Source organism: Cyrtonyx montezumae, unplaced genomic scaffold, assembly GCF_038088225.1.
Source record: "Cyrtonyx montezumae isolate F1298 unplaced genomic scaffold, pur_monq_1.0 scaffold_4, whole genome shotgun sequence".
Taxonomy (NCBI): domain Eukaryota; kingdom Metazoa; phylum Chordata; class Aves; order Galliformes; family Odontophoridae; genus Cyrtonyx; species Cyrtonyx montezumae.
Window position 1 is genome coordinate 14261444 of NW_027072045.1, and position 26732 is coordinate 14288175.

At 44.3% G+C, this 26732-nt stretch overlaps 3 protein-coding genes across 5 annotated transcripts in view; 2 read left to right on the forward strand and 1 right to left on the reverse strand.

The window, feature by feature from the left end:
• Positions 1-5017: 5017 nt before the first annotated feature.
• HIF1AN (hypoxia inducible factor 1 subunit alpha inhibitor) lies at positions 5018-12845 on the reverse strand. Its single transcript, XM_065746847.1, has 8 exons — positions 12640-12845; positions 11326-11576; positions 9978-10126; positions 8842-8987; positions 8240-8346; positions 7764-7827; positions 7428-7538; positions 5018-6347 (listed from the first exon to the last, which is right to left on the reverse strand). Exons 1-8 carry the CDS (start codon positions 12805-12807, stop codon positions 6303-6305), a joined length of 1041 nt encoding a protein of 346 aa, XP_065602919.1. The 5' UTR covers positions 12808-12845; the 3' UTR covers positions 5018-6302.
• Positions 12846-12881: 36 nt separating this feature from the next.
• Positions 12882-16210, forward strand: NDUFB8 (NADH:ubiquinone oxidoreductase subunit B8). The gene is made up of 5 exons (XM_065746848.1): positions 12882-13142; positions 13288-13414; positions 13653-13752; positions 15124-15279; positions 15977-16210. Exons 1-5 carry the CDS (start codon positions 13043-13045, stop codon positions 16067-16069), a joined length of 576 nt encoding a protein of 191 aa, XP_065602920.1. The 5' UTR covers positions 12882-13042; the 3' UTR covers positions 16070-16210.
• A 925-nt stretch (positions 16211-17135) lies between these two features.
• Positions 17136-26732, forward strand: part of SEC31B (SEC31 homolog B, COPII coat complex component) — a 109327-nt gene continuing 99730 nt past the window's right edge. For all 3 annotated transcript variants that reach the window (XR_010622785.1, XM_065746352.1, XM_065746353.1), the window contains exons 1-8: positions 17136-17220; positions 20762-20850; positions 22322-22445; positions 22658-22853; positions 23612-23707; positions 24581-24721; positions 25211-25353; positions 25605-25704. Coding sequence is in view for 2 of the 3 variants with exons in the window: in XM_065746352.1 (XP_065602424.1) it covers positions 20772-20850; positions 22322-22445; positions 22658-22853; positions 23612-23707; positions 24581-24721; positions 25211-25353; positions 25605-25704 (879 nt within the window). In the remaining variant the exon portion in view is untranslated. The remainder of the gene's footprint in view (positions 17221-20761; positions 20851-22321; positions 22446-22657; positions 22854-23611; positions 23708-24580; positions 24722-25210; positions 25354-25604; positions 25705-26732) is intronic.

A 26732-nucleotide genomic window follows, 5' to 3' on the forward strand; every position in this document is an offset into this window, starting at 1 on the left:
ACCAGCAAACTTCTTGAATGTTGCTCCGTACCTTGCTGGACACAGGCCTACAGACCAAGTTGAACATTAGATAAAATGACATCCATCATTGGGGTTGGACTAGATGATCACTACAGCTCCCTTCCAGCCCCTACAATTCTGTGATCCTGCTCATAAAAAATCTAGCCTGCTAAAATTAGTCAGAAGAGTACAGCTGTAATTCTGCATGACAGGTTCAGTTAAGAAATCCAAGCTGGGAGGCTAAGAGCAGCCTATTTAGGCACACTAACACGCCATAAGATAACCTGTAAGGAATATTCTTTCCAATTTTATTGCTCTGACTGGTTTAATAACCTCTCAGTAGATGCTGAGAAGCATAACTTTATGTTAGGCAAACAAAGAGCTGGGCATGTATTGAGGTCTATGTGCCATTCCTGGGAAAGGTTGGGATTTTTACAAAGGTGTCTATAGCTGTAGATCCACCACATCTCACCTATCCCATCAGCCACGCCTTGTCTGGAACAAAGCTCAACCTTCACCTGAGGGGTGGGATCTGCCAACCAGTAGTAGATAGATGCTGTTCTGCTCACTATACCTCTTTTAGTGTGCTCTTGCAGCAGCAGTTGCACAGGATGCTTTTGAAGATGACAGCTGCAGGAATGTGTGTTACCTGTTTTTCCATGTGTAGTGATCATTTGATCAAACCCCACAGAGATGCAAACAAATGCATGTGCTGAATTGTGCATTCTTGGACAGTGAGCTAAGCTAGCAAATAACACAGAAAAATCACAACTGCCTTCTTTTATCTACCTGCCACACGCCCAGCAGGTTTCCCCTTGCTCTTATAAGAAATGACATTAGCAAAAGAACTGGAACTTCTCATGCTGCTCATCTTAATCTTCCCACATGCCACTCAAGGCCCATTCCAGATCTGCAAAGTAGTATACAACACTGAGGAAAAGGAGACTCAGCAAAAGTTTAACACATTGATTCAGTGGCTCTACTGACAATTTGGGACCAGGTGCTGAGGATGCAGAAGCTGTTGATGGTGCAAGGACAGGGCTCCAAGATATGAGCTCTCCCTTACTAAGCAGGCAGGGGAGACTTACTGGGCAGCACAAGAAAGATTTTGCCCAGCTGTCAGCTAAGTTGAGACCCTCACTACCACTCCATACCTAGGTAGAGGGGGCTCTGCAGAGCAGCAGTAGCACTCAGTTATGCATCTCATGGACTTCACGTGGCTCCCGTGGCTGCCTCCATTGTTTGAGGGATATTCTCCCCCCTTTCCTCCTTCTAACAAAGATTCTGATTAATGATCGCTCATTCCTAATTGTCAAATTTCTTTTCCTTCATCCTGTGTCTAATCACCAGTGACAGAAGCCATTACGCAAATGAGAGCAGACGACTTCCCACAACTGTTCTCTTTGGTAAAAGCCTTGTAATTTAAAGCTCTGATTTGTAGAGGAAAGCTGCGTTTCCCCAAGGCGTCCAGGCATCTGTTCCACTTACACTCCAAGAGGCTCTACTTCCGCTCCCTCCCCCCACAATTAGTCCTCTGCTTGCAACAAATATTTGACTTTGCAAGGCAGTAATTAGAACTTACTTTGCATGTGTTTGTCACAGTAATAGCATCTTTTACTTTCCTTGGACAAGAACTCCTATGCAGCTCCAATACAGAAAATCACTCACTGAATATGGCAACTTCAGAACATCCTGGGACACTGGCAGGAGAGATGCTCTCTCTCATCTGAGATGAGAAGACAAAGACTATAAAACAAGCAGAGTGCAAGGAAGCCTTTCAGGCAATGTGGCAGGAGGAAGGCTTAGGGAAAAGCACTGTTAGAAAAGCCACGTGTACTCCCTGCTGCAGCTGCTGCTGCACTTCCAGTTGAGCAGTATGGCTCAACAACGAATGAATACTCAAAGGGGCCTGCTGCAAAGAGATTGCCAAAGCTGGAGTGCACTGTCCCCATCCAGAGACTTCAGAGTTGGGAGCAGCTTGTCTGCTGATAAGAACTGCTACAAAGAAAAGCAGCAGTTGCCCTAGCCAGGGCCTGCCTTTATTTTCCCCCCTCATGAGCTGCTTTGAAGCTGAAGGTTTCACCCTTCATCCACACCTGTGTTGGACTGCCCCTGCACCACAGCTGTGTCTGCACCTGATCTCATACCTCCTCAGTTCTAACCCTGATCCTGACCAGCTAGCTTCACCTTGCACCTGCTTTATCACTCCTAATTTCTTGAGTGATCACTGTGCTGAGGCTGACCACGATCACTAAGTCTGGACCAGATCCTGACCCAGTGAGAAGTTCTGCTTTTGTTAATCAGCAAGGTCACCACCCTGCCTGCCTGGTGGAGCAGTCTGCTATCACTCATCCCTGGGCAGAGACCCTCCTCCTCCTCCAGGCTTCTTGAGTGCAGAATGGCAAAAACAGCACACCAGTCTAAAATTGCATGCTTTTCTATTCTTACAGGAAAAGCCCTGCAGACATAGCCTACAAAGATTAAGAGAAGTTTTGCTCTTCCTCAGAAAAAAATTAAATCAATTTTCCAAGAAACAGAAGAACGGGAGAGCAAAATAAAAGGAAAATATCACAAGACATAAGGTAATAAAAACAAACAAGATAGACTAAGAGTCTGACCTGCTTTTCAAATGCCTCAAATTCTTCTACTTCTCTGCATAACCTGAGACATCTCTGAGCTTTGTGGTACTAGCAGCACACATTACTCAAGAAGTACACACACAACAGAAAGACTACAGCATCAAACAAATGCAGACAACTATGCCCAGTAGAACAGAACCAACTGTGTATTCAGAGGTGATGATCCCAGCAGGCACAGCAGGGAAGGGTGAATGCTCACAGCCACAGGAAAACATATCTGCGAGTCTTTCCCACTCCCTCCACACTCAAACTGTTCCTTGAGGGTGTGAGGAAAGAATGAGTGTTACGGTACCCCAGGGTCAGACAGCTGTCTCTCTTACCACCCTCTAACATCCCTATCTTCTGTTCCACTCCTCCCCATTTTACTACACATTAGAAATTTGTTGTGATTTAGCCAATGCTTTTTCACTGATAGATGCTAGGATCGCTGTGGTGTTATTACCACCAGAAAGAAATATGCATCTTTAGTTTATGGAGAGGTTGCATACCTTTACAAACAGGAAGGCTTTCACTAAGATTACCTTGAACAAAATATGAACCACATAAAGTACCAGAGAACAAGACACACAAAGGAGAAACAATTGACAGAGAACTCATTAGGCTTCACTGTAGTTTGCCCCTTCGGTCCCATCACCGAACACAGCAATACCACTCAAGGAGTCAGGAAGGGAAATCTGTTGCCTCCCTGACAGTATTTGCTGTTGACAAGCATTGGTCCTTGGAAGCAGTTAAAAACTGCTTCTGATAAAATTCTTCATGGTACCAGGCAAAGCATTCTTAGGAACATCAATAATGATATTTAGGAAAAAAACTGACTCACCCAGCTGGTGACAGGGCCTCTAGCTCCAGCATACTCCCCCTCAGAAAGTAGCCTTCATCCAGGAGATGGTCTCCTTTCAGAGTCTAGCCCTTAAATGAGCCCAGGGAGGGGTGGACCCAGTACCCACCCCTTCTTGTCACGTGAGAGGCACAGATGAATTGCTTGCACCTGTGCTTCCTGGGCCAGCCACCCCCTGCACCAGGTGCTCAATCATCAGGCCATGACTTAACAACAGTTACAAACTTACAACAGTTTTCAAAGATACTATCTTATACCCAGCTTTCCTTTCAGGCTTATGGGTTGAGCTTAGGGAAAATCATGAAGTCACACAAAAACGCAGTTGGTATTGTGGTTGTGAAGCTATTGAGACCAGCAGACTTCACCAGCTAAGAATAAAGTGACATCATTAGACTGAAATGTAACTCCATATGCACATCCCTTCACACAGCCTTCATATACAGCCACTCATAAAATAGAAGCCACACAGTTCTGTTGTTCAACATTGGTTGTATTTAAGAACTACACTTCAGAAGGTACCGTGTGTTTGTCACACCCCACCCCCTGCACACACACACACACACACACACACACCCCTAGCAGAGAACACACACAGCTTCCCAATACCATGGCAAGGGGCATTGAAAGCACAAGGTGAAAACGGAAGGGGAGAGTCAGTCCATCAGTGCATTGTAAATGAGCTTTCACAAAGTCAAGTGCAGCAAAAACTGTTCAGACACTTAAAAAAGTTAGACCTTTGGCAAATAAAAAGGATCCTAACGTTCCCTAAGTACCATTCTCTCTCCCACCCCGAACTCCAAGAATTGATGGTGTCTAACAAGTAGTACTGGAGACTACTGCATGATAAATAAATAGCAGAGATGGGATTTCATTTGAGCACCTTTCAAGCAAGGGCAGAGACTGCACGTGTGCCCAGGATTCCTGGGAAGGCCTTCTTCTGGGCCAGTCAGTAGCCTAGCCTTCTTCCCACCTGCACAAAGGCAGAGCATTGAGAAGGTGCGTGACCTCTGTTTGATTCTGACCACAACTTGGCAGAGTCTGCAACAGAGAACGTGGCAGTCAGACTATTCAGTGACATGCACATTTCCTAAAGGAGGGCTCTGCAGCAGCCAACTGCACTTCATTTGCTCTGACCTGAAAGCAGCTGTAAAACTAGCCCCTAGACCCTCCAGATCAGTAAGTCCATCACCTTAGTCCAAGAGAAGCTAATAGCACATGGTGCATGAGCTATCCCTGCAGAAGATGAGGCCTGAGGCCAATGCCAGAGCACTTACTGACCAACATCTTCTTAACACTCATCAGAATCCTGTCAGAATAAAAACTGAAGAAAGGGGAAAGTAATGGGAAATCTCATCAGAAAAAAACAACAACAATCCCTCACTATTTTCTTTAATGAGATACAATAGCTTTTCCCATCTATTCTCTTAGGACCCATTACAACTGCATTAGATATAAGAGTCCTTGGCACTATCTGCAAATCAGGAACAGCGCTGCAGTGCACCCCAGGGAATAAAAAGTCAGCCTCCATATGAGCCTATGGTTTTTGTTTTGTTTTGCAGCAGAGGTGGAAGAAAGCAAAATGATTTTTTAGGGTGACTGCTGAGAACTCAACCAGAAGCTCCTCTTGTTCCTCTGCCTTGGTCTTGTCACTTCCAGCCTGCCACGCCAAGTTCCAGAATGCGGGAAGGATTAAGATAACTTAACCACAATTAAACAGAAAGCCCTGACCTCTTTCAAGTGACTGTACAAGGAAGGGAACAACACACTGGCATGGATTAAACTGATGGACAGGAACCATACGACATCACACAAACATGCACATGTGTGCAGCCACACACACACTCGAGTTCTTGCAGGTTTGGTAAAAAGGGCAAAACGTCTGAGGAGCTGGCATCCCTGATGGGGATAAAGGAGGCTCTGTACCTGTCTGACACTGTGTCTCTACAGTCTCTCTCACTACTCCTGCAGATTTTTTTTTTTTCAAATGTGGCTTAATCATTCAAGACTCAAAGATTGGCCTGACATTTATCCATCTCCCTTCATAACGCTTCATCCCCTTCTAACACACTGCAGCTTAAGAGCGGGAGAGAAGTCTTCACCCCCCAAAGCTGCTGTCAGAATGAAGTTTATCTAGACTCCTACAATAGATATTTGGAGAGCACAGGATTTGGTGCTCACATACTTGATTAACTTTTAATTCTCTACCCTGTACAAAGTCTCAAGCACAGATGTCTTGAGTTGAAGAAACTGAATCTCATGTCCAGTTGCTCATCATACACAGGTCATTTCACTTTTTCACCTTCGCTATACAAAAAGGTGCCAGAGTTGAGGATGGACAGGTCCTCTAATAACGAAGAGCTGTGAAACCTGTCACTTCCCATTATTCCATATCCACTGCAGGCACCAACACATAAACCCAGCCAGGAGGCCCAAACCCCATGAGGCTGAAGAAACACAACCGATCCCAGTTCCCCTTCAAGCTCTTCTTCAAATGCCTGAAAATCCTGAAGCAATATCTGAATGCCAGAAGCCATGCTTCTCGTGGCAAACAGAGCAAAGGAAGAAAAAAAGTTAGTGAGCGTGAATCCAACTTCCAGTAAGTGCAGACTCTTTCTTGGGAGGTTCGATTAGATGACAGTGGAGGATGATCAGGGTACTAATGGTTCTGCAGTTCCAGTAGCCCCCTTTATTGTAGTGGGGCAGGGATAGGGATGGGCCAGGAAACCCATCAGTCTATTAAGTGCTGCGTGCAATACTAGCTCTCAGTATCTTCCATTGCTTGTGAACAAAGCAGCTGCAACATCAGTCACCTGGGCAGCCAGGCATTAGTCATACCGTCCTTTAATCATCATATTCAACAAGGGACCCACCTGTTCAAAGCAAAAACACATTGTTATCCAAGACAGTTATCCAAACAAAAGAGGCAACTGCACAACCTGCTCCTTCCACATCTGGACAGCTTAAGAGCCAAGTGCCCCAGAGCAGAGAATGTCAGCTCTGGGGCACGCTGAGTTCTCAGTAAATATTCAACTTCAGATGCCACCAAAACACTACATGCATAGTATTGGTTTGACATTTTTTCCCACTTCCCTGCATAGATTTATGATTTCTCAGAACATGCTATTAAAAGTAGCCAACCGTCATCAGGGGTTGCTTTCTGCATGTTAGAGAAGGAACACTCTTACCCACTAAATCCACTCTAGTTGTTGGGGTCACTTGACAGGAAGGTTAATACTGGCAGTTTTTCAGTTAAGACCACTCTTATTTGTCAGCACTGCCCGATGGGAAGACCTTAAACATGTTACAACAGCAAGATAATTGCAGGGGACAGGTAATCTCACACTATCTGAGCTAAAAATAAAAAAAAGAGCTCCTGCACAGTGTTAAGGGATACAGACCACAAAAACATTTCTATTCTCATGTTGATCTGAAAGCGAAAATAGTGGATGTGATCTTCAAAAGCATATATCAGTATTTAATCCACTGTTTTTTGAAATACCAGTTAAAGTTGGAAGAAAAAAAGCAGAGATGACTGATAAGCACACAACTATGGAAGAACTATTTCTGATTTAAGAGATTTGGACTCAATACGTAAAAATAAAACCATTTTTATTTATTTACAATACTGGATATTGATACTGCACAGAAGGCTTATGATAGCTTGGAAGCAACACTTTCTTGGTACTGCCCCAAACCAAAGATGATCTTCCTCCCTAAACAGGAAGTTATCCCATTGCCTGTAGATTTCCTCTACAGAACTATAATTTAAGGGGAATTTTTCTAGCCAAGGAGAACTCTCAAGATAGCACAAAAACCAGTCACAGCTGAAGAGTAAAGCTGCATTCTCCTACCTGTGCTATGACAACAGCTGCAGAGCCAAATAGCTTGCACTGTGAGTTTTGCATTAACCCACAACTATTACAACAACAGTGACTGGTTTTCATTCGTACCTCTTGTGGATTTCCTAAGGCTTCTCCCAACATCTTCTCAATGTTCCTCATTATCGCCACTTTCTGATGAGCCTTTAATGGATATTCAATTCTCTTTGGGGTTGGGGCACCCTGAAATAGCAAAAGTAACTCACTGCACACCTACTGAATCAGCAGTCTTCTCCCAGCCAATAAGCTCTTCACACATCACATGAAACGTACAAAGTATTTTTCAACATTAAAGCACACAGTTTGTTGCAAAGATTTCACAATGATGCATATGCCAATGCAGCTCTGTTTGAAACAATCCTCTGGGACAGAGCTATCCAAGGTGTGTAGGAAGGTGCTTGTACCCACCTTGTACCAGAAGTTCACAGTGATGGTAATCCCGCCATTCAGGAGAGACTCAATGTGGTGCCACCTGCATTGAAAGATCAGGATGAAAAAACTAAGAAACTACTGAGAAGCCATTTCTACAGCTCCTGAGAAGCTATTTCTACAGCTTATAGGCAAATACTTCGGTTGAATGAATTCAGACTGCACTGGACAGAACTGGCCTATACCTCCAGCATGAAGAACACAGAACTTCTGGAATTCTTAAATACAGATCCTTTTCTTGCACATTAGTAGAGAACACACACAACAAGGTAGCATCAGGAAGAATTATCACTCCCATCTTAAAGCAAGGAAGGAGGCTGGCACAAGACGTAACAGAAAATGACATTTGCTGGAAGAGGCAAAGCAAAATTCCCCTAAGAGCCAGTCCAAGAGTTTACAGAGAACTTTTTAACTTCTACTTGCTGGTCACTGCACAGTTCCACCACCTCTCTTACCAGTACATAGGTATGTATAGCACATCCCCTGGACCAACCACCGTTTCATAGCCAACCACACTCCGGAAATTTGGGAACTTCTCATAGTCAGGATTGTCAAAGTCCACCTAAAACAATAAAATATTAAGAAACTTAGAAAACCTTCTTGCAGTGACAGTCCTCCTTATTTGATCTCAGTATGAAATTCCTCCTTATCCCTCCTTTCTGGCTTTTACATTCCCATTTCATCTCCATAGTCAGCTCCTGCATATCCTGAAAAATACCAACTCACTAGCAGTCCTGAAATTTGTCTCCAAGCAAATCTGTCTTTGGCCAAGCGATCTACAAACCAGAACAGAGGAAACAGCTGCTGAAGACCAGCTGTGCCATCAGTGAGAGAAGTTAATAATCCTAGTTCTTGCAAGTCAAGATCACACAAACAGAAACAACTCCTGTCCTCCCACCTATACTCAATGCATTCAATAGTTAACAGATCTGAAAACAGATACTGCAAAGCACAGAAGTGCTACGCAGCTTACACTGTAATATAACTTCTTCCCACACAGCATCTTCACAAATGCCCTTGTTTTCCCATGGAACATAAACAGATCTGCAACTCTCACCTGGCTCTGTCTGTCACATGGATGATGCACAGGATAAGGGTAGAGACATTCAAACTGATCAGGAGGGAAAAGGATACACCTCTTGTAACCCTTAATCTGAGCGAAGAAGTTCTGCTGTTCATCATAATGAGCTGGTGTCACATTCCCTATGCAGAAAGGGAAGATATCAAGGTACTTCAGTGCAGTTGTGAGTGACTGAAGCAAGTTCTATTCCTTGCTGAAGACAGTAAATACTCTTCAACATATCAAGAAAACCAAGAAAGGAAAATAACTCCAAGAATGTTACAATCTGATCGTTTTATCAGTTTGTTTTCACTGAGCAGTTACTACCCCACTTAATAAGTTCCATTCTGAATCCATTTTCAGCAAACTGTGCTCTGCAGGATGAGGATTTCCAGCTTGTCTCCGTGAACAGCAGATGGCAAATGCTGATGAGAAGCTTTTTCATAAAATACTCTGTTTAGCAGAGAATTTTTTATAGTCAATTCTACATCTTATTATTAATCTAGAGAAAAGGAGTCTAATAGTCTGATTTTGAGAAAAGTCCAAGTAATTTTGCAAGAAAACAAGTAAACAAACCTCCTTGTCATCAGGGCTTCATAATACAAGCACCCTCCTACCATCTTAGGCACTGATTAATGGTTACGAAGCTTGACTGTTATTACTAGATCTTAAATTTATTCAAATCTTAAAATATAGTAAGTCATTTTGTGCACATCTGTTTTTTCCATTAGGGTGGACATCAGTCACTCCTAATAAAAGTCCAGAAGGCTAACTTTGCTCATCTTACAAACTCTTAGACTCTGGACATTTCAAATCTACGATATTCGAAGTGATCAAACAATACACAGGTCTCAAAATATGATCAGTAATTACTGGAAATGCAGTATCAAGTAGAGCCTTTCCACAAGCAGAAGAACCCCCAGGCATTCATAGTAAGCAAGCTAATGTTTTGAGGTTTTTTTCATTCTTATAACCCAAGTTATGTTGTGACAGCAGTCTCATTCCAGTTGAAAACTTTAATCCGCTTGCTTGGGAAGAACACTTAGGAACTAGTTGAAAATCCATCTGAAAGACTTTCTCAAATACAAAAACACTGACCAAATCTTCGCCCCGAGTCATAGGGAGTTCCTTACCTTCCATGCCAATGAGCAGCAAGTTAGAAGTCAGTTGACCCCAGCCACGTTTCCCTTGCTGCTTGTTAATCCAGTTCCAGTTGAAGCCAAGGAAATCCACCACAATCTTCCTTCCAACTGTGTCATTCAGAGTTTGCTGCAGGTACAGTCTGTATTTCCCCAGAGACAGGCAGTAGGCAAATATTAAGCTTTGCAATCAACACAGAAATGCATGTCCACATCTCTTCATAAAGACTTCAAAGATGGAGAAATATAACTCCTAGAGATTTAATTCTAACAGTACTATAAATGGCTGTAGAAGGGAACACCTACAAAAAGTCCCCAGACTTAATAAATGCTTCCCTGGTACATAATGAAGCAGAACACAATTCTATATGAACAATCACAGGGGCAAAATTGGAATTTTACATCAAAAACACCACCTCATGAGTGCAGGAAGAAGAAACCTAAACAGACTGGCTCACAAAAACACTCACGAATAATCCTCAGACAAATGTTACCACTATAAGTTACATGCAGTGAGCCACCCCATGTACTAAAGGCATATAAAGGCTCAGAAAATCACACGTGTTTCAGTACAAAGCTGCCTTAAAGCCACACTTATGTTTAGACACAGAGGATCAAAGGGATTAAGAATCTCAGTATTACTGACTGTAGCCTACGATGCCCAAAGAAAAACATGTTTCTAAGCTTAAGGACTGCCTTCTCTCTTAGGAAAAGTACATCTAAAGCTAAGAAGGAAGGGAAAGGTACAGACAACCAGTGGACATGGACATACAGAGCTGCCTCAAATTAAGACATAACTGTGCATACATAAGTCCTTTCAGGTGGCGGGTGACAGACAAAAAAAATGAACCAGGATGTTTTAGTGGCTAATGGGTACGTCCTATATAAAATACAGCTTCCCTCAGTAACTTACAGACCAATCAGAGGTGTGGGCCAGCACCACCTACAAACAAACAGCACAGGGACAACTCTTCCTCATTTTTTGGGGGAGAAAGTTAAGACAATTTACCTCAGCATTCTCTAAAAAGGTTGAGCTCTACAGCCTCTGCTTTTTTATAGTTAAATAAACTTCTCTACCAATATCATAGCTCACCAAAATCAAGGGATGTATAAAACCTTCGTCTAAACCCTACTATGGAGAGAGAAAAAAACAGCTTGAACAGTTTTGTGAACTAAACATACATATTTCTTTTGTAAACTAACACAGCTGTTGTCAATAGGCAGTTATGTAGAAAAAGCCTACAAAAATGAAGTCTGAAACGTTTTAAGCTCTTTTAAGCCCTCACTGAAATGTACCCCATGCAGACCTGAAGAAATGGAGGAATTTCCACACATCACTTACCTCTCAGCACTCCCTTTCTGTTGTATTTCCTGAAGTCTGTCCACAAACTCGGCAAACTTCATCTCTTCCCTGCTTGACTTGGGTTTGAAATTCTTAAAATTTGCCATCTTCTTCTCATCGTAGTACAAAAATTTGTGTGTGCTGGCACTATACACTGAGAAGTCCCCGTTGCCAATGTTTTCCTGGAGATAGTCCAGGTCCCATTTCAGGGCAGGATAAACCAGATTTGTATCCGTCAGCACCACTGGCTCCTGGAGAGAAACAGGAAGTTCATCGATTCAAAGATCCTTTTAACTTGAGAATAATCATGTTTGTTACCACAACCCTACAAACTCTCTTTTAAAAAAAAAGATAATTGGAAAAGGCACTTAGAGCAATGACATGCCTTGCTGTGGAGAGAAAAATGTGCAAAACATGATAAGAAGCCTTAAGAGAGTGGTGGCTACTTCCACAGTCATCTCCTAGTAGTAACAGGACAGACTCTGCTATCTGTTTAGCTAATCTCTAACATGGGAGGTTAGACAAACAGAAGCTGGGGACTGTTTTAGAGTTGCCTGGTTTTGTCACATAGCAAGGAAACAGTAAGTTCTACCTCATCATTTCCAGCTCTAACTACTAAGGGCAAAAAAATAATTCTAAATCCAGAAAAAGAGGTGCTTATCTCTTTTCTTGGAGAATAACTGTAAACCACAACCATCCAAAACCTGATATTACACCCTCTTTTCTATCCTAAAAACAGGACCAGAAGCAAGGCAAAGATTGTTACCAGTCTCCCCGTGCATAAACACTATGAGACCTGAACAAGAATGACACCTGCTGCATTCTCAAACCACGCACACACAACACTCCTTTCTGCCAGACTGCTACCCCCAAAAGTCGGTAATCTTACCAAACCCAGAGCTTGGTACAAACTTCAGAATCAATAGAAGAGCAGCCACTGTAATGCAAACTTTACACCTGCAGCCACACTCGTGTCAAGAATAACTGCATACACACAGTTTTACACAACATTTTTGTTTTCCACTCAAAAGAACACCTTAGTAAACAATGCAAAAGCTCACTGCACGTATACGAGCCAACACTGTGGCACCAACGGGAAGTGTTCACTACAAATAACGGGACCGGGACACCGGCGGGCAGCAGGCCTGCGCGGAGAGGGGCAGGCAGAGCATGCAGAGCGAAGAAGAGGCAACCCCGAGGGACGGAACCGCAGCGGAAGGCACTGGTGTCAGGAGAGCCCCGCAGCCCACAAGCCGCCCCGCGGGCCCCGTTCCGCGCGGCCGGAGGAGCAGGGCCGCCTTCTCCCCGCCGCACCTCGTTTTCGATGAGCTCCTCGGCGCGGGGATCACTGTGGCTGAGGCGCGGGATGGGCCGCGTCTCGAAGGAGTAGTGACGAAACTGGGAGTCGCTCCAGCCAGGCCCCACCGAGCCCTCCCGACACCCCGCCGCCGAGGAGGAGGAGGAGGAGGAGGCCGCCGCCATCACCGCCTCGGCCGGGGAACCCGGAATTACAAAGCCGGAAACGGAAGTTGTCCGCCCACTGCAACGCCGGAAGTGGGGGGAGGGGCACCATGGAGACGGGAGGAGGGCGCGGAGGTGAGCAGCGCCCCCGTGCGAAGCGGCTGCTCCAGTGGAGGACCGGCCCCGGCTCTCGCTTTTTCCTCTCGTCCCTTCTGTCCCTGCCGGCCACCGTCGGCAGCACCTGCGCGGCGGAGCGATGGCGGCGGCGGAGCGCTGCGGTGTCCTCTGGCGGCGGGCGGCAGGCTGGTTGAGGGCAGCGCGGGCTGCCGGGGCGGCGCCCCTGGGGGCGCGGGCGGGTAAGGGGAAGCCGGGAGCGGGCGGCCGCGGCGGGGTAAGAGAGGTGGGCGGCGTGCTGGAGGCCTGCGGGCCGGAAGCGCCGGGCTGCGAGGGCACTGCGTCCTTCCCGCTCGGACCCGCGCTCACCGCGCCACTCTCCGGCAGCTTCGGGTCTGAGCAAGGATGAGCTGCCCGGGCCCTACCCACGGACGGCGGAGGAGCGGGCGGCCGCCGCCAAGAAGTACAACATGCGGGTGGAGGACTACCAGCCTTACCCTGACGATGGCTTCGGGTGAGTCGGGGACCCCGTGTCCCTTCGGGCGGGGCCTGGCTGTAGCCTGCTGCAGTCCTCGCTGCTGCGTGCCTCTGGACTTGGGTATTGCTGGGGTGGGCGTGTTGATGCGGGTTTCTGTTTAAAAAGGTGTATGAGCACCTACATCCGTGTTCACAGATCTGTAGTACGTTATGTCAGATGTGCTGGAATGAATGCAGATTTCTTGAATGTTTGGGTCTTTGTCTGTTCCTCACAGGTATGGTGATTATCCTATGCTCCCTAATAAGTCTCAACATGAACGAGACCCCTGGTACCAGTGGGACCAGCCAGACATAAGGCGCAACTGGGGAGAGCCGGTGAGAACACCAGCAGCACTGTGCTGCTGTTTCTGAATGCTGACATGAACATCCTCACAGTGCTTGCTCTGTAATTCCATGTCCAAACACATCCTCAAGCACAGGGGTATTATGCACAGCACAGCGACAGTCAATTGGAAGTAAAGTTGTGGTCATCAGGCTAAGAAATTGTTTTAGAAGTGTTGAGGAATGGTAGCATTTTGTTATGTTTAGGAATAGCTTTACAAATTTAAGTCTTGCTGTAGGAGCAGGAAAGGTTTGTCCTTTTTCTTTGTTGGATTCAACTCAGCATCAGAACATAGCTCAAGTTCATCTAGCTAGGAAGCCATCATTTCTGTAGAAGTAGCTATTAGAATAGCTACTTCTACAGAGCTAATAGAAACAATATATGAATGAATTCTATAGAGCTAATAGAAACAGCTATTGCTCCAAGGATCTTTTGAAATAGAACAGAAATAGAAGCTTTCTGTGTAGAAAGCATATAAGATATCCTTAAGAAAACTGTTCAAATAAGCATCTACATCAACTTGCATTATCTTCAGTTCCTCAAACTCCTGGTCAGGAGTAGCTTTTCAGTCAGTATGTGGCCTTTCTGTGAATCTAGCTGTTATTACTGAGCTTAGTAATTGACTCGAGCTCTTTTTACTAGAAATAGAGCTTGTGTAAATTTATGTAATATATCATTGTGTAAACATGCAAGAGCATGCTAGTATCACTGACTAAAGTTTAAGATCCGTATTGCAGTGTCTGCAGGAGCTGTCACATAGAAAACGCTGCAGTGATTCTGTATTTTTGTGCTGGTCAGCGCATGAAGGCTTGTATAGATAATGCTGCCCTTCAAGTGTATAAGATTTTTACTTGTAAGAACTGGTTTATGCCTTTTTTTTTTTTGGCTCTTGGAGTAGCAGCAGGTGTTTTATCTGCTTTGAGGAACCAGCTTTCAAATAGCAGGTGATTGCTTCTTTGTTTGGAATAAAACTGCTACTTATTTTCAGATACATAACTGATCTTCCACAAAAAAAAGGTCCTGGTTTCTACCATGAGTTCTCAACAGTGCTGGAGAAGGTGGAATGATTGTGTATATAAAAAAAAATATTGTGCTTTGTCTTATAATTAAGCGTGATTGCCAGGTGTTGTCTTATAATTAAGCGTGATTGCCAGGTGTGAACATAGGATGGAACTTGGAGCCTTGTTTTACCATAAGCAACAACGTGCTGTAACTGTAGGAGACTCACTGCCTCTGTGACTTTACCTCCACTTGTATGGTAAACTTCTGGCAGTTTTGTAATTGAGAATATTGTAAAAGTTTTAGGTAAAAGCAGCTTGAGTACTGCTGGTAAATCTCTATCCGTTGTTGTTGTTATTCTTCAGATGCACTGGGACTTTGACATGTATATTCGGAACCGTGTTGATACATCCCCCACTCCAGTTCCGTGGCATACTATGCGCAACCACTTCCTTATTTTTTTGGGTACCATGCTGGTCATGTTTACTCTTGGAGAGATCTATCCATCTTACAGGCCTGTGGTGAGTGATGCCCTTGGGTGAACGGGGGAAAAATTGTTGTGCTGCTTGTCACTGCTGATGTTCAAAAGAGTGTTTTCTGCTAAATTGAGTATGAACCTATGAGTGGGGATGTGAAATCCTGCTGGCAACATGAGGGGCTTCATTCATCCTGAGTTACTCTGTTGGCTGGCTCGATTCAGCTCACAGGTTGTTTCATAATGAGCAGTTCTCATTTTCAGGGAACTAATTTTTAGTTCTCTTACAAGATCTCTCATTTGGTCTAGGCTTTCTTCTGCCTGTGAGCCCATATTCACGAGAAATTCTTTTTTCCTCTTCTCTAGCCCTTTGTTTTTCATTCTCTCAAATGATCTGGATCATTTTGAATACTACTGATAAATAAGTCTGAATGCACAAACAGTTCTTGCAATGTATTGTCCTTGTTCTGTGAGATGAACTGTTGGTTGATTAAATATTTCCCTGCTAAAGGGCTTTTTTTTTTTAATAGAAAAATAAACCTCTCATGTCTGAATTTCCCCATTTTTGTTGTATTAAAATATGTCTACTGAAGCAGTTACACTGAAATTTGAGGTGTAGCTGACACACCTCTTTTTTTTTTCAGTGGAGGGGTAGGGGTGTTAGAAGAGACTGGGGGGAAGTTGTGTGAGATGTTTTCTTCTTCCTCCTTAAGGTGTATTTGCCGCTGTTTTTGTCTTTATAGGGACCGAAGCAGTATCCCTTCAATGACCTGTATCTGGAGAAAGGAGGAGACCCCAACAAAGAGCCACCAGTTGTGACGCATTACAAAATCTGAAAGCTGTTGGAAGTGCTTTTCCTCCCACTCCAGCTCTGCTGGGGTTGGCATCTTCTTCAGTTTCCACTGCAGCATAAGTGAATGCTAGTTCTTCAACACTAAACAACTCACTGCAGTGAAATATATCAATGATATCCATTGCTCTAGTTGTCTTCTGTTCCGAAAAGCTGAAGCAATGGCCAATGAAATGATATTTGCCATTTTTCTAGACAGGCTGTGATGTGGGGCAAACTTCTGGCTTATAAATATTTTTGTACAAAGTATATTTGCTAAACCTGTTTATGTAGGAGATACTGCCTGTTACAGAGTGGCTTATTGGAGGCACTGCTTGGAATTGAACTAGAGTGTATCACTTGATGTGAAATGACAGGTGGAACCGGACTAAGTGCCAGTGTTTGGGAGTCTCATTTCAGGTGAATAACTGTGCTTCCTCAGTGGGATTTGGCGCTGATCTTTTCCTGCCCTAGGTGACTTCAGTGAAGCCTGTCAAAATAGCTAGCAAGCAAACCCAGCTCTGGTTCGAGCTTCTGATGGGCCTGGACTTCAGGTCTGAGAGCACAGGTGCTCAAGCTGTGTACTGCATGGCCTGAGCTCAGGTAAAGAGCCTCCTATGGTTCTGTTCTCTGTTGAACTGAGGAAGTTATGCATACAGTTTAATTAAGCTCCCTTATTTTCTAGCTCCGCCGTTTCCCATAAGCTCTTCTCTCTGTTGCTGAAAGGGACAATACCTTCCATACGGGTGTAGGATATTAGTTCCATTTCCTGCTCTGCTGACCTCTTGGGACGTGCTGAGTAATCGCCATGCTGCCTGGCTTCTGTAAGCTCCCACATGCTGTCCCAGTTAGACCTGCTTTTAAGTTGGAAACAACGACGATTCCCCTCGGCAGGGTTTTGATTTTTCAAGTAACTTTTTGAGCTGCAGGGACCGTGAAACAGACAGTTACGCGTTGGAAACGGGGATACCGTCCCACAGCTGCGCGGCTCCAGCTGCACGTGGATTCGGCTCCCTACGCCTCCGGGGAGGCGCCGCTGGCGCATGCGCGGTGCGGCGGGCGGGGCGCGTTCACGCGGAGGCGGCGCCTTTTGGTCTCCCGGCGGCCACCGTCGTAGGGCTCAGCTGCGGGACCGAGCGGCGGGACAGCCGGCAGCCGGTAAGGGCCGCGGCCTCTCCTCCCCGTCTCGCCTCGCTCGGGCCCGTACTGAGCAGCCGCTTCTGTTCTGCGCCCCTCAGCTCTCGAATCAGCCCTGGGACGGCTCCGCACACCTCGGCTGCCCAGCACGGCGTCGCCGGGGCTCTGTCGCCGCCCGTCTCCCTCGTTGGCCCGGCGTGCTTGGGCTGTGTGCGGCAGGCCGGCCCTGGGCCCGTGCCCCCGCCTCGGAGCGGCCCTGTGTCTGGCAGCGCGGCGCTGCCCCGCTCTGTGTCCGCGCTGCTGTGCACGCGGGATAGCCGGCGATAGTGTGAACGTGCTCGCAGCAGAAAAAAGTTTCTTTAGGCGTGTGCGTGTAGCGCACAGAACTCAGAAGTTTTTTTCTGTGCCGCGATAGCGTCATGGAGGAATGCTGAGCCCTGCCCTGCTACAACCCCGCCTTGCCAGCGCCGGCGATTAGCCGCGATTAGTTCCTGTGCCTCCTGTAATCTGGGTCTATAATAAGCACCTGGGAGAACTGCAGGCTGCCGTGCCTGAGAGTTGGGAAAAGGAAGGAGCAGTGCGAGGGCTTGGAGCTGATCCTGGGATGGGGAGCATCACACAGTTTGCATCTCAGCTCCTGTCTCATAGCTATACAGCCTCTGTCAGTTCTAGGGGGGGGCTGCTTTACTCGCAGGTGACCTTGGCTGAGCGTTCTGTTCTGCTGCACGTTTGGTTACAGGGGTCAGGCTGGCAGCTTCCTTCCTGCACCGTGCAGGAGGGCAGCATCAGTGGGAAGTGTTTGAAGGAGTGGGCTGCCCAGGGAGTTGGTGGTGTCACTGTCCCTGCAGGTGTTCAAGAACTGTGGAGGTGTGGCACTGAGGGATATAGTTAGTGGGTGTGGTGGTGGTGATGGGTGGGTGGTTGGACTCACTGATACTAGAGGTCTTTCCAACTTTAATGATTCTGTAATCCTATGAAAGGGGAATGGTTAGATGCTCAGTGGTGCGAGGGACTGGAAAAGTGAGTAGGGCCATACTGACAATCCTGGGTGGTTAGGGAGAAAGAAGGCCTTGCAGAAGTGGTACTGGTGTTGGTTATTGTGGCAGCTCTGAGAATCAACCAGAAGATAGGTCAATTTGTTGTTTTACAAGTGTTTCAGGCTAGTGGAGTTGAGAAATTCTGCCTGTTAGCACTGTGTGTAATCCATCATGACGTTAGAGTGTGTGCTCCTACCCATGCCCTCCATTTCCCAGCAGTGAGCAATGCCCAGCAGTGCCAGGTTTGTCTTTGCAGGCAGCATTACCATTTAAGGATGCCGTGCAGGAAAGCAAAGCTGGGGGAAGCTTTGGGGGAGCCCTGCTTCTGTCCTGCAACTGCTACTGGATTGAGATCTGCTAATGCATTGTGTCTGTAATCAGATGTTCCTCTGGAGGAGGTATAAGTGGAATTGTCATGGCCAATTAATTAGAGGTCATAAGAAAAGCGTGAGCTTTCTCAGAAGTCTTAGATGCTATTTTGGGAGGTGACAGCAGGTGGCAATCTCTCCCTAAAAATTCTGCTGTGGTGGAGTCCTCTGAGTTTTTCTCAGACAGCCACGGGAGGTTGCTAAAGAGCTTTTTCTTTCTTTAATGATCGTAAAAGACTCAAATCGGGGCTTCTTACCTTCCACTCTCAGAGCCCAGCGATTTAAGGGAGTGTTGCTGCGTTGTTACGAAACCTCAGCTTCAATTAAGCCAAATTGGTCGAAGTTGCTTTAGGACATGATACTGTGATCTTTTGTTTTCCTGTGTGTCTTGTGTGGGCCTTCAAGTCTGTTGGCCCTGCTGCTGCTTTGCCTCGATGGATGGGGATGCAGAACCTGTCCAGTTCCTGTGGTCCAGCACTCCTGCAGTTGTCCTGTTGATGTTGAGCCAGTCTACTAGGCAAGCCACTTGTTTGTTTTCCTGTATCTGAGTTATCATGGGCAAGACAATTTACCTTCCTGTGCTGTTCTAACATAAGTTTATGAAAAGATTACTATAAAACTGACTTTCTTATGGAAAATGTGCTTTATTGACAAGAAGAGCTGGACAATCAGTTGGTAAAGTTTTGCATGTTTTTGTGACTTTTTGTCACAAAAACTTTTTTTGTCTTTGCATTTGCCTATGAAATATAGATTGTGGCAGCCATCCCCACAGCCTGTCCAGCACAGAGGGCGAGCTGTGAGAGGGAGCCTGTACCAGGAGTGTGATGGTTATTTTTGTCTCCTTACCAGAAGGAGGAGGTCTCTTGTCCATACATGTTAGTGTCTTAACAGGACGTTGTCATCTCCAAAGTGAAGCAGCAAGGCTTGTGTGTGCATCCGGCCCCTGCAGCTGATGGAATGCAAGTGGAGGAGGAAGAGGCAGGGAGAGGATTGGTAACAGACACACCAGCTTTCTGATGCCCCCATTCTGATTGAGTTGGGATGCTTTTTGCATTAGGCCCTTGCTAGCAGGTTCCTGTCTCCTTCTGGGGATACTTTCATTCCCTACTGCTGATAAGGGGAGCAGGCCAGGATAGTGTTCTTCTAGGAGTGTGCTCCCTAGTAAATGAATACTAAAAAGCATTCGATCAATTCGAATTGAGCAGCATATCCTGGCATGACATATGGAAGTGGGAGTATGTCCTTACCCTTCTGACTGGCCATGGAGAAGACCCTAAACAAGGTCTGGAGTTACTAGACAGGAGATCTTCTTTCTACCCAGTAGGAATGAGATCCTACCAGGAAAAGAAGTTTGTTTACATTTATATTTGATGTTGCAGCCTCCTGACTGTGTACTGTTGATGTTTGTCTTTCAATTATCGTGCTACATTATTGCCCAACTATCTCTCTGCAGTGACATGGACAGATTGTGTTGCCCTTGTATAGGTGTGTGTCCATCTACTCAGTCAGTAAAAAGGATTTCTGTCAGAGCTGGGCTTGAAACCCAGTGGTTACTTCTGGATCACTTCCTCTCACCTTCTGCTACCATTTACAAACTGAAGCAGAAGGTCAAATGATTTTTCCTTTAGCTTCCCCGAGGAGTGAGAACAAAGTACATTAATGAAATTGGCACGTGATAGCACTGCACTTTGTTTTCTGTTGCCACATCACTTTGCTGTTTGGAATTTACCCTGTCCTTCAATTCCGTCTGCTCCATTTTTGCCGGTGTGTGTACTGACGACAGTGTGTTCAGAGAGAGCAACTGGTGCTTTGCAAATACATTTAAGTGAATTTCAGCAGCTGATTTAAACCAGCTGAAGACTTGAGTATGTTGTTTAATTTAGATCCCCTTCCTTTCACTGAAATTCTCCTGTAACTGGGGTATATGAAAAGGAAATGTGCAGTAGGGAAGGTCTGGGCTCAGACAGCTGGAATTGTCTTTTCATGAATTTGTACCAGTAAAACTGTGCTCAAATTCTAGAAGCAGCAAATACTTTCTTTCTCTCTATCATTTTTTTTTCTTGGTAGAATTATAAGGATTATGCTTTGTTGCTGTTGTGGTTATTTTCGTGTTGGCTTTGTTTAACTATTCTAACTGCTGTGTAAAATTTCTTCTAGAGCCTAGAAAATGAAGCTAAAGGAAATTGAGCGAACAGCTGTAGAGGCCTGGAGTCCAGCAAACAACCACCCCATTTATCTAGCAACAGGTAAAGTTCTTCACAATTTAATAAATTTAGAGTATGAATCACAGAGAGACTTAATGTAGAGTTGTATTCATTTTAGCTTTCAGGTATTTGCACTTTAATAATATATTGAAAAATTACAAATAATATGCTGAAAATGTAATTGTTTTTTTTTTTTAAGTGACTCCTCCATAGTGGTTATTTTTTATGCCTGGCATTGACTGCTTAAAGAGCAGTCATTTTACAGAGGGTGAATACATTGCTTTTTTGATCTAGCTTCTAATTAAGTCTGTATGAACTCCTGTGCCTACTTGCTAAAAAAGTAAAATGAAGATACTTAGTATAGCTGTTGAACTATGTTTGTTCTATTTATGTTCATTTAAGATCACTTGGAGTTTGTTGGTTTTCTGTCACTGTCAAGTAGACAACCAAAAGATCAAATTCTTTTCTTCCTAATTTCACTTGGTTTGATTTACATTCAATTTTCAATGTTTCTGCAAAACCATCATTTACCATTTTTATAAACGTATTATTTTCTGAAGTGCAAAATCAGCACATGGGGTTGAAAGTAGGTGAATCGAACTGTGTTGTCTACCCAACGTGGGAAGTAGTCAGGCCTATTTACTGTCTGGATTGTTCAGGGCTGACATATTGTTCTGCTTTTTTTTCAGGAGTGGCTGTCAGAAAAAAAAACTGACTGAAGTTCAGCTGTTGCCTTAAAAGCAGCGTCACTGCTTTTGGGGTAGATTTTCTATTTTGAGTTTTTCTATTAAGGCCAGAGTTTTGATTGGACCAAAGGCCTTGGCTTCAATCTGCTTTAGATCAGAAGCTGCACAGTGTATTGTCTGTACTGATTTTTTTATGGTCTCTTGGGCTCTTCTCCTGCCATAGGCAGTTACAAAGAATCCCTGTTGTAGCTGGGTAATTATTTGCATGGCAGTGTCTCATTAGGCAATGTTAAATCTATTTTTAACTTTTATTCCCTAAACCATGGAGATGGAAGCTATCACTGGGTGACTACTGTGTCTGTGTGGGTTGCCAAGGAATGCTTTGGCTAAGACTGGAGAACTTCTGCTGTAGGCTAAGAATACAAGTTATGACCGTGACCTCTGGTCAAATTTGAGTAGTATACTGATATATTTTGCATCACCATATTACTTGGATTTGAAGAAGCAACTGTATTTATAATTTAGATAACAGTTTAATACCAGAAACTTTGGTAATTTAGATAAGGTATATGAATTACATCTATCCAAAAAGAGGAAGATATTTGCATAGCAGTCACCATGGTGACCAAAATTTCTCAAAGAGGTTTTAATTTTAAGTCTTTGTCGTAACAGTTCCTGTTTCTGAGGTACTCATACGTGTCCTCTCCCTTATAGGCACAGCCTTGATGTTGTGTTGACGGCTAAGGTTACCAGTGCCTTGTTCTATTTATACCTTGTGATCTTGAAAAAGCAGCCAGTTCTAAGTACTACCCTTGTTCTTCTGCTAGGAACATCTGCCCAGCAACTGGATGCATCCTTCAGTACAAATGCCACCTTGGAAATATTTGAGGTTGACTTCAGGGATCCCTCTCTGGACATGAAGCAGAAAGGAACGCTTCCTGCCTCTAACAGGTATCAATGTCTCATGGAACTTCAGTGGAACTGAAGAGGGCCTTTCTGGTATAAGAAAGGAGAGAGGGGATTTGTTTTTAGGGTATGAAGTGATCTTTTGAATTAGTTTATCTCTGTCATCGAGGACTAAATATTTTTTTACTTTACTCAGATCATCTTGACTTCCACCAAATGCTGTGGCCTGTGTCAGCTGTACTTTCTTCTGTTTTCAGGTTTCATAAGCTGATCTGGGGTAACTTTGGAAACGGATCCCCAGAGTCCTCTGGAGTGATCATTGGTGGCGGGGATAATGGTGTGCTGACGATGTACAGTGCACACCGGATCTTGGCTTCAAAGAGTGATCCTGTAATTGGGCAGACAGAGAAGCATTCAGGGCCTGTACGAGCTCTTGACTTCAATCCTTTCCAAGTATGCAACATAATGCTGCTTATCTTATAAACTGGATTTTCTTTTCTCTTGTGTATACAGATAAATATTAAGTGAAGGAACAGCATTTAGCATGAGAGATGTGAGAGTGGTGCCATGAGATTGATTTGGAGCTCTGATTAGGGCACTGTTCACAACTTTGTCCCTGTATTATGCTGTGACATTGATCAAGTCATTTTACCTTGGAACAAAACCTATCTTGTAATGCTGTTACATGTCGGACCTTTACCCGACTGAAGTCAGGGAATCTTTTCTTCATTTGTTATATTAGTGCTCAGTTCAGTGGGGTTCTGAATCACACACAAGAGATTGCATAATAAGTAAAAAGTGGACAGAGCACAAGTTCTTGTGGCAGCACAAAAACAAATTGGTCTGTGAACACAGACCCCATCAGGAAGCAGGCACTTCCTGAGAAGGAATGTACCTGATGCCTGGATGCAGAGCAAAGGCTGAACTGGACAGAGGTTTCCAGATCTGTGGCGAAGTTTCACGATGAGTAACACTATCCAACTGCTAATCTAGCTTGCCAGGCAGATTTTAAACGGGTTTCTGCCATGGCACAGTTGAAGAGCTGAGGGCCAGGAACATGCTTAGTTTGTAATCTTCTATGCATCTGTTAAATGCAGCTCTTGTCTGGCTGTGAAATTTGTGAGGTTTTTTTGCTTACGTTTATTCTAAAGAAATCGGTCCTTTTTCCCCATAAGCAGGAAATTCAGCTGACCTTTTCTTTTTTTCTGCAGAGCAACCTTTTGGCTTCTGGAGCCAATGATTCTGAAATTTTTATCTGGGACTTGAATAACTTCAGTGTGCCTATGACTCCAGGGACTAAATCACAGGTAAATGAGTTTTCCTCCAGGCAATAGCCCTGGAGTCTTGTATATTAGTAGGCAAGGTGAAAGGTGTGACTGTGTGGAATTGTCCTGGTGTGTTTACTCTATGAACAGGAAATGACCTTGACCTTTGTCAGGAGAAAGATGAATCATATCTGATAGGCTTCATTTTGAGAAGGTGGAAAGAGTGTTGTAAGGAAGATGAGGTGGGCTAATAAACTGTGAAACAATGCACTTTGCACGGATGTGTAAGCTCTTTGTGAATTTGCATCAAATACCTGACAAGTTTGTCTTAAGCATTTTTAATCTAAAATACATGCCCCAGATGGATCTTATTGGGCCTTCTCTGAGGAGTGTATTTACTTCAGGCTTCGTGGTGAAGCTTTTCGTATCTCGTGAAGACAGAATATACCCAGCACAGCCAGTGAGCCATTTAATGCTTCTCAGCTATTATTCCAGGATAATTTTTCCTAAGTTGGAAGGGGCATAAGCTTCTGATTACAATCATGTTTACTACGATTGCCCTAAATAACTTGCCTAAAAGCAGTTTGGCTTTTTCTCCAATATGCCTTGTATTTATTCCCTTGCCTATCTATCTCCTGCACTGCAAGAGATACAGTAACATCAATTAGCCTTGAGTTCTATACCATTTTCTGTCTCATTGCACTCCTGAAATGTAGCACAAAGGTCATCTTTCCATTTATGTTCCTCCTGAGAGTCAGAGTAGAAACATGCATGTTCTCTCAGCTGTAGTTCTCTCTAGCCTACAGCCTGATCTTACACGTATTGCAGGTTCTAGTCAGTCTAGTGTCAGAATCCTGTGATTAGTGTTTCCTCAACACAGAGATAATAGACCTATGGCCATTTCTATCTTTGCAGCCTCACGAAGACATCAGTGTGGTGTCTTGGAATCGGCAGGTGCAGCATATTCTGTCCTCTGCTCATCCCAGTGGCAAGGCAGTGGTTTGGGACCTCAGGAAGAATGAACCTATCATCAAAGTCAGTGACCACAGTAACAGAGTGAGTGAAGACTGTGATTCTGACTTGTTTTACAATCTGGAACCACGGTAGCTGGAAAGCAGTGGCACAGCTCTTGGATTCAAGTGTTGTGGGAGCTGTTGTGACTGGTTCTCTTGGAGCTACAGCATCACAGCGCATCTTTTTTCCTAGCAAATAGCAAATTGCAAAAACAAGCCCCTAACTTATTCCTGAAGTAGAACGTCCTTGTTTTACATTTGTGTTCACATCTCGTTTATGAGAAGCCTCCCACATTTTAATCCTAGCTGTCTTCCTCAGCCAACTTTGAACTAGTCCTCCAACTTGTATTGGTTAGTTTTTTGGTTGTATAGAGAAAGTAGAATTTCTTGCTTCCCATAGTGAGGTATTGCTAGACTTGCTCTAGTCAAGCATTCTAGGCAAGTTACTTGCAGAAAGGAGTGGTTCTTGTCCATATGTGCCTTTGCCAGCTTGCATTGCTGAATTTTCATCTTATGCTGTTTTTGTCCCGAGATGCATTGCTCAGGAATGGCCTGGCACCCAGAAGTTGCAACCCAGCTAGTTCTTTCCTCTGAGGATGACCGCTTGCCAGTGATCCAAATATGGGACTTACGTTTTGCTACCTCACCTTTGAGCCAGCTGGAAGGACACACTAGGTGAGGGCCTGCTTGTCATGTTGCTTTTTCAAGGATCTCCATCTTTCAGAGGCCAACATCAGCAAAACTGGCTTTGGGGAAATGATATTATTTATTTTAGATTGCTTTGTTTCACAGATACTTCTAGTTGAAGCAAATATGAAAACCAGTGTTTCTGAACTTAAACCAGCATGCAGCAGCATTTCTTATTGACGGAGTGGGAGAGAGGGCTGAGCATGAAGTACCACTGATTTCTTACTGGTCTGTTTTAGGGGAGTTCTGTCAGTCTCCTGGTGCCAGGCAGACCCTGAATTGCTGCTGAGTAGCGCCAAAGACAACCGGATCTTGTGCTGGAACCCAAGTACAGGGGAGGTACTTAACAGCTATACACCTTATCTCCTTCATACAAAACTCTGTGCTGCACAATGTATTTATCCCTTTTTTATATTTGTGTGGAGTGCCAATGTCTTTTCCTTCAGTATGTCTTCTGCGCTGTTTTATTTTGGATAAAATGACAATACTGTCCATATCCTGACTAAAAACAACAGGCAGAGATTTTCTCTGATATATCTGTGTCCAGAGGTCATACAAGAAAGAAAGCTTTGACTAAAACTTTAGTTAAGCAAATCAAGGTTCCTCTGTGTTCACGCACTTCGTGTTCTCTCTGGCCATTTGTTTCTTTCTCTTTCTCCAAGAATACTAAAAAATGGGGGGTACTTGAGTGGGAATGAGGATCATTTGTTATGGTCATTAGAAGGGAACAGTGTATTAAATATGCTTGCAAACTTTATTCAGAATACAGTGATTTCACATGTAGTTGTTTACCTTGTCATGTATCTCAAAATTAACGTTTTTGAAGCATTTCAGCTTCACACTAACTTTAAACATTTAAAATCATTTAAATCTGTGTAAGAACATTCTCTACACACCTCCTCATTCAGTGCTGAGTTTCTGGATAAAACAGAATTTTGAACTTTGAACACAATTTACAGGGTGGATGTTGGTGATGTCACAGGGGAAGTACTTTTATAATACCGAGTAAAGTAGTCTGTGGGCTCCAGGGTGGATTCATCTCATGGGACAACTTGATGTCTGACCACTTGCATTGGAGGCATGAAAAAAAGTTACCTTTTTTGTCAGAGGCATTAAATGTGCTGTTGCAGTTTCATGGGCTTTGGAGCTCACTCTGTATGGACAGCTGATGGTTAGAAGGGAATCAGACTCTGAAATGTGTTTCTGGTGTCCGGTTTTTACTGAAGTCTTTTCACTTTGTTTTAGAGGAAGAATTTAAAAAGCAATTTTGGTGCAGCTGGCTCATCTTTATGCGTGCTGATGTAGATTTGTAGAGTCTAAATTCAAGTTCAGGCATTAATGCAGTTTATTTTTGGGGTGCTTTTGTG

Bases quoted from the DNA above. Each gene is read 5' to 3' on its own strand.
- NDUFB8 (XM_065746848.1), top strand. From the start codon at position 13,043: ATGGCGGCGGCGGAGCGCTGCGGTGTCCTCTGGCGGCGGGCGGCAGGC. The intron at 13,415-13,652 runs GTGAGTCGGGGA...TGTTCCTCACAG, and splicing joins TACCCTGACGATGGCTTCGG to GTATGGTGATTATCCTATGC. The intron at 15,280-15,976 runs GTGAGTGATGCC...TTGTCTTTATAG, and splicing joins ATCCATCTTACAGGCCTGTG to GGACCGAAGCAGTATCCCTT.
- HIF1AN (XM_065746847.1), bottom strand. From the start codon at position 12,807: ATGGCGGCGGCCTCCTCCTCCTCCTCCTCCTCGGCGGCGGGGTGTCGG. The intron at 7,539-7,763 runs GTGGGTACAAGC...TTGCTATTTCAG, and splicing joins CTGTGAACTTCTGGTACAAG to GGTGCCCCAACCCCAAAGAG. The intron at 6,348-7,427 runs GTACGAATGAAA...TGCTTTGAACAG, and splicing joins CCTTAGGAAATCCACAAGAG to GTGGGTCCCTTGTTGAATAT.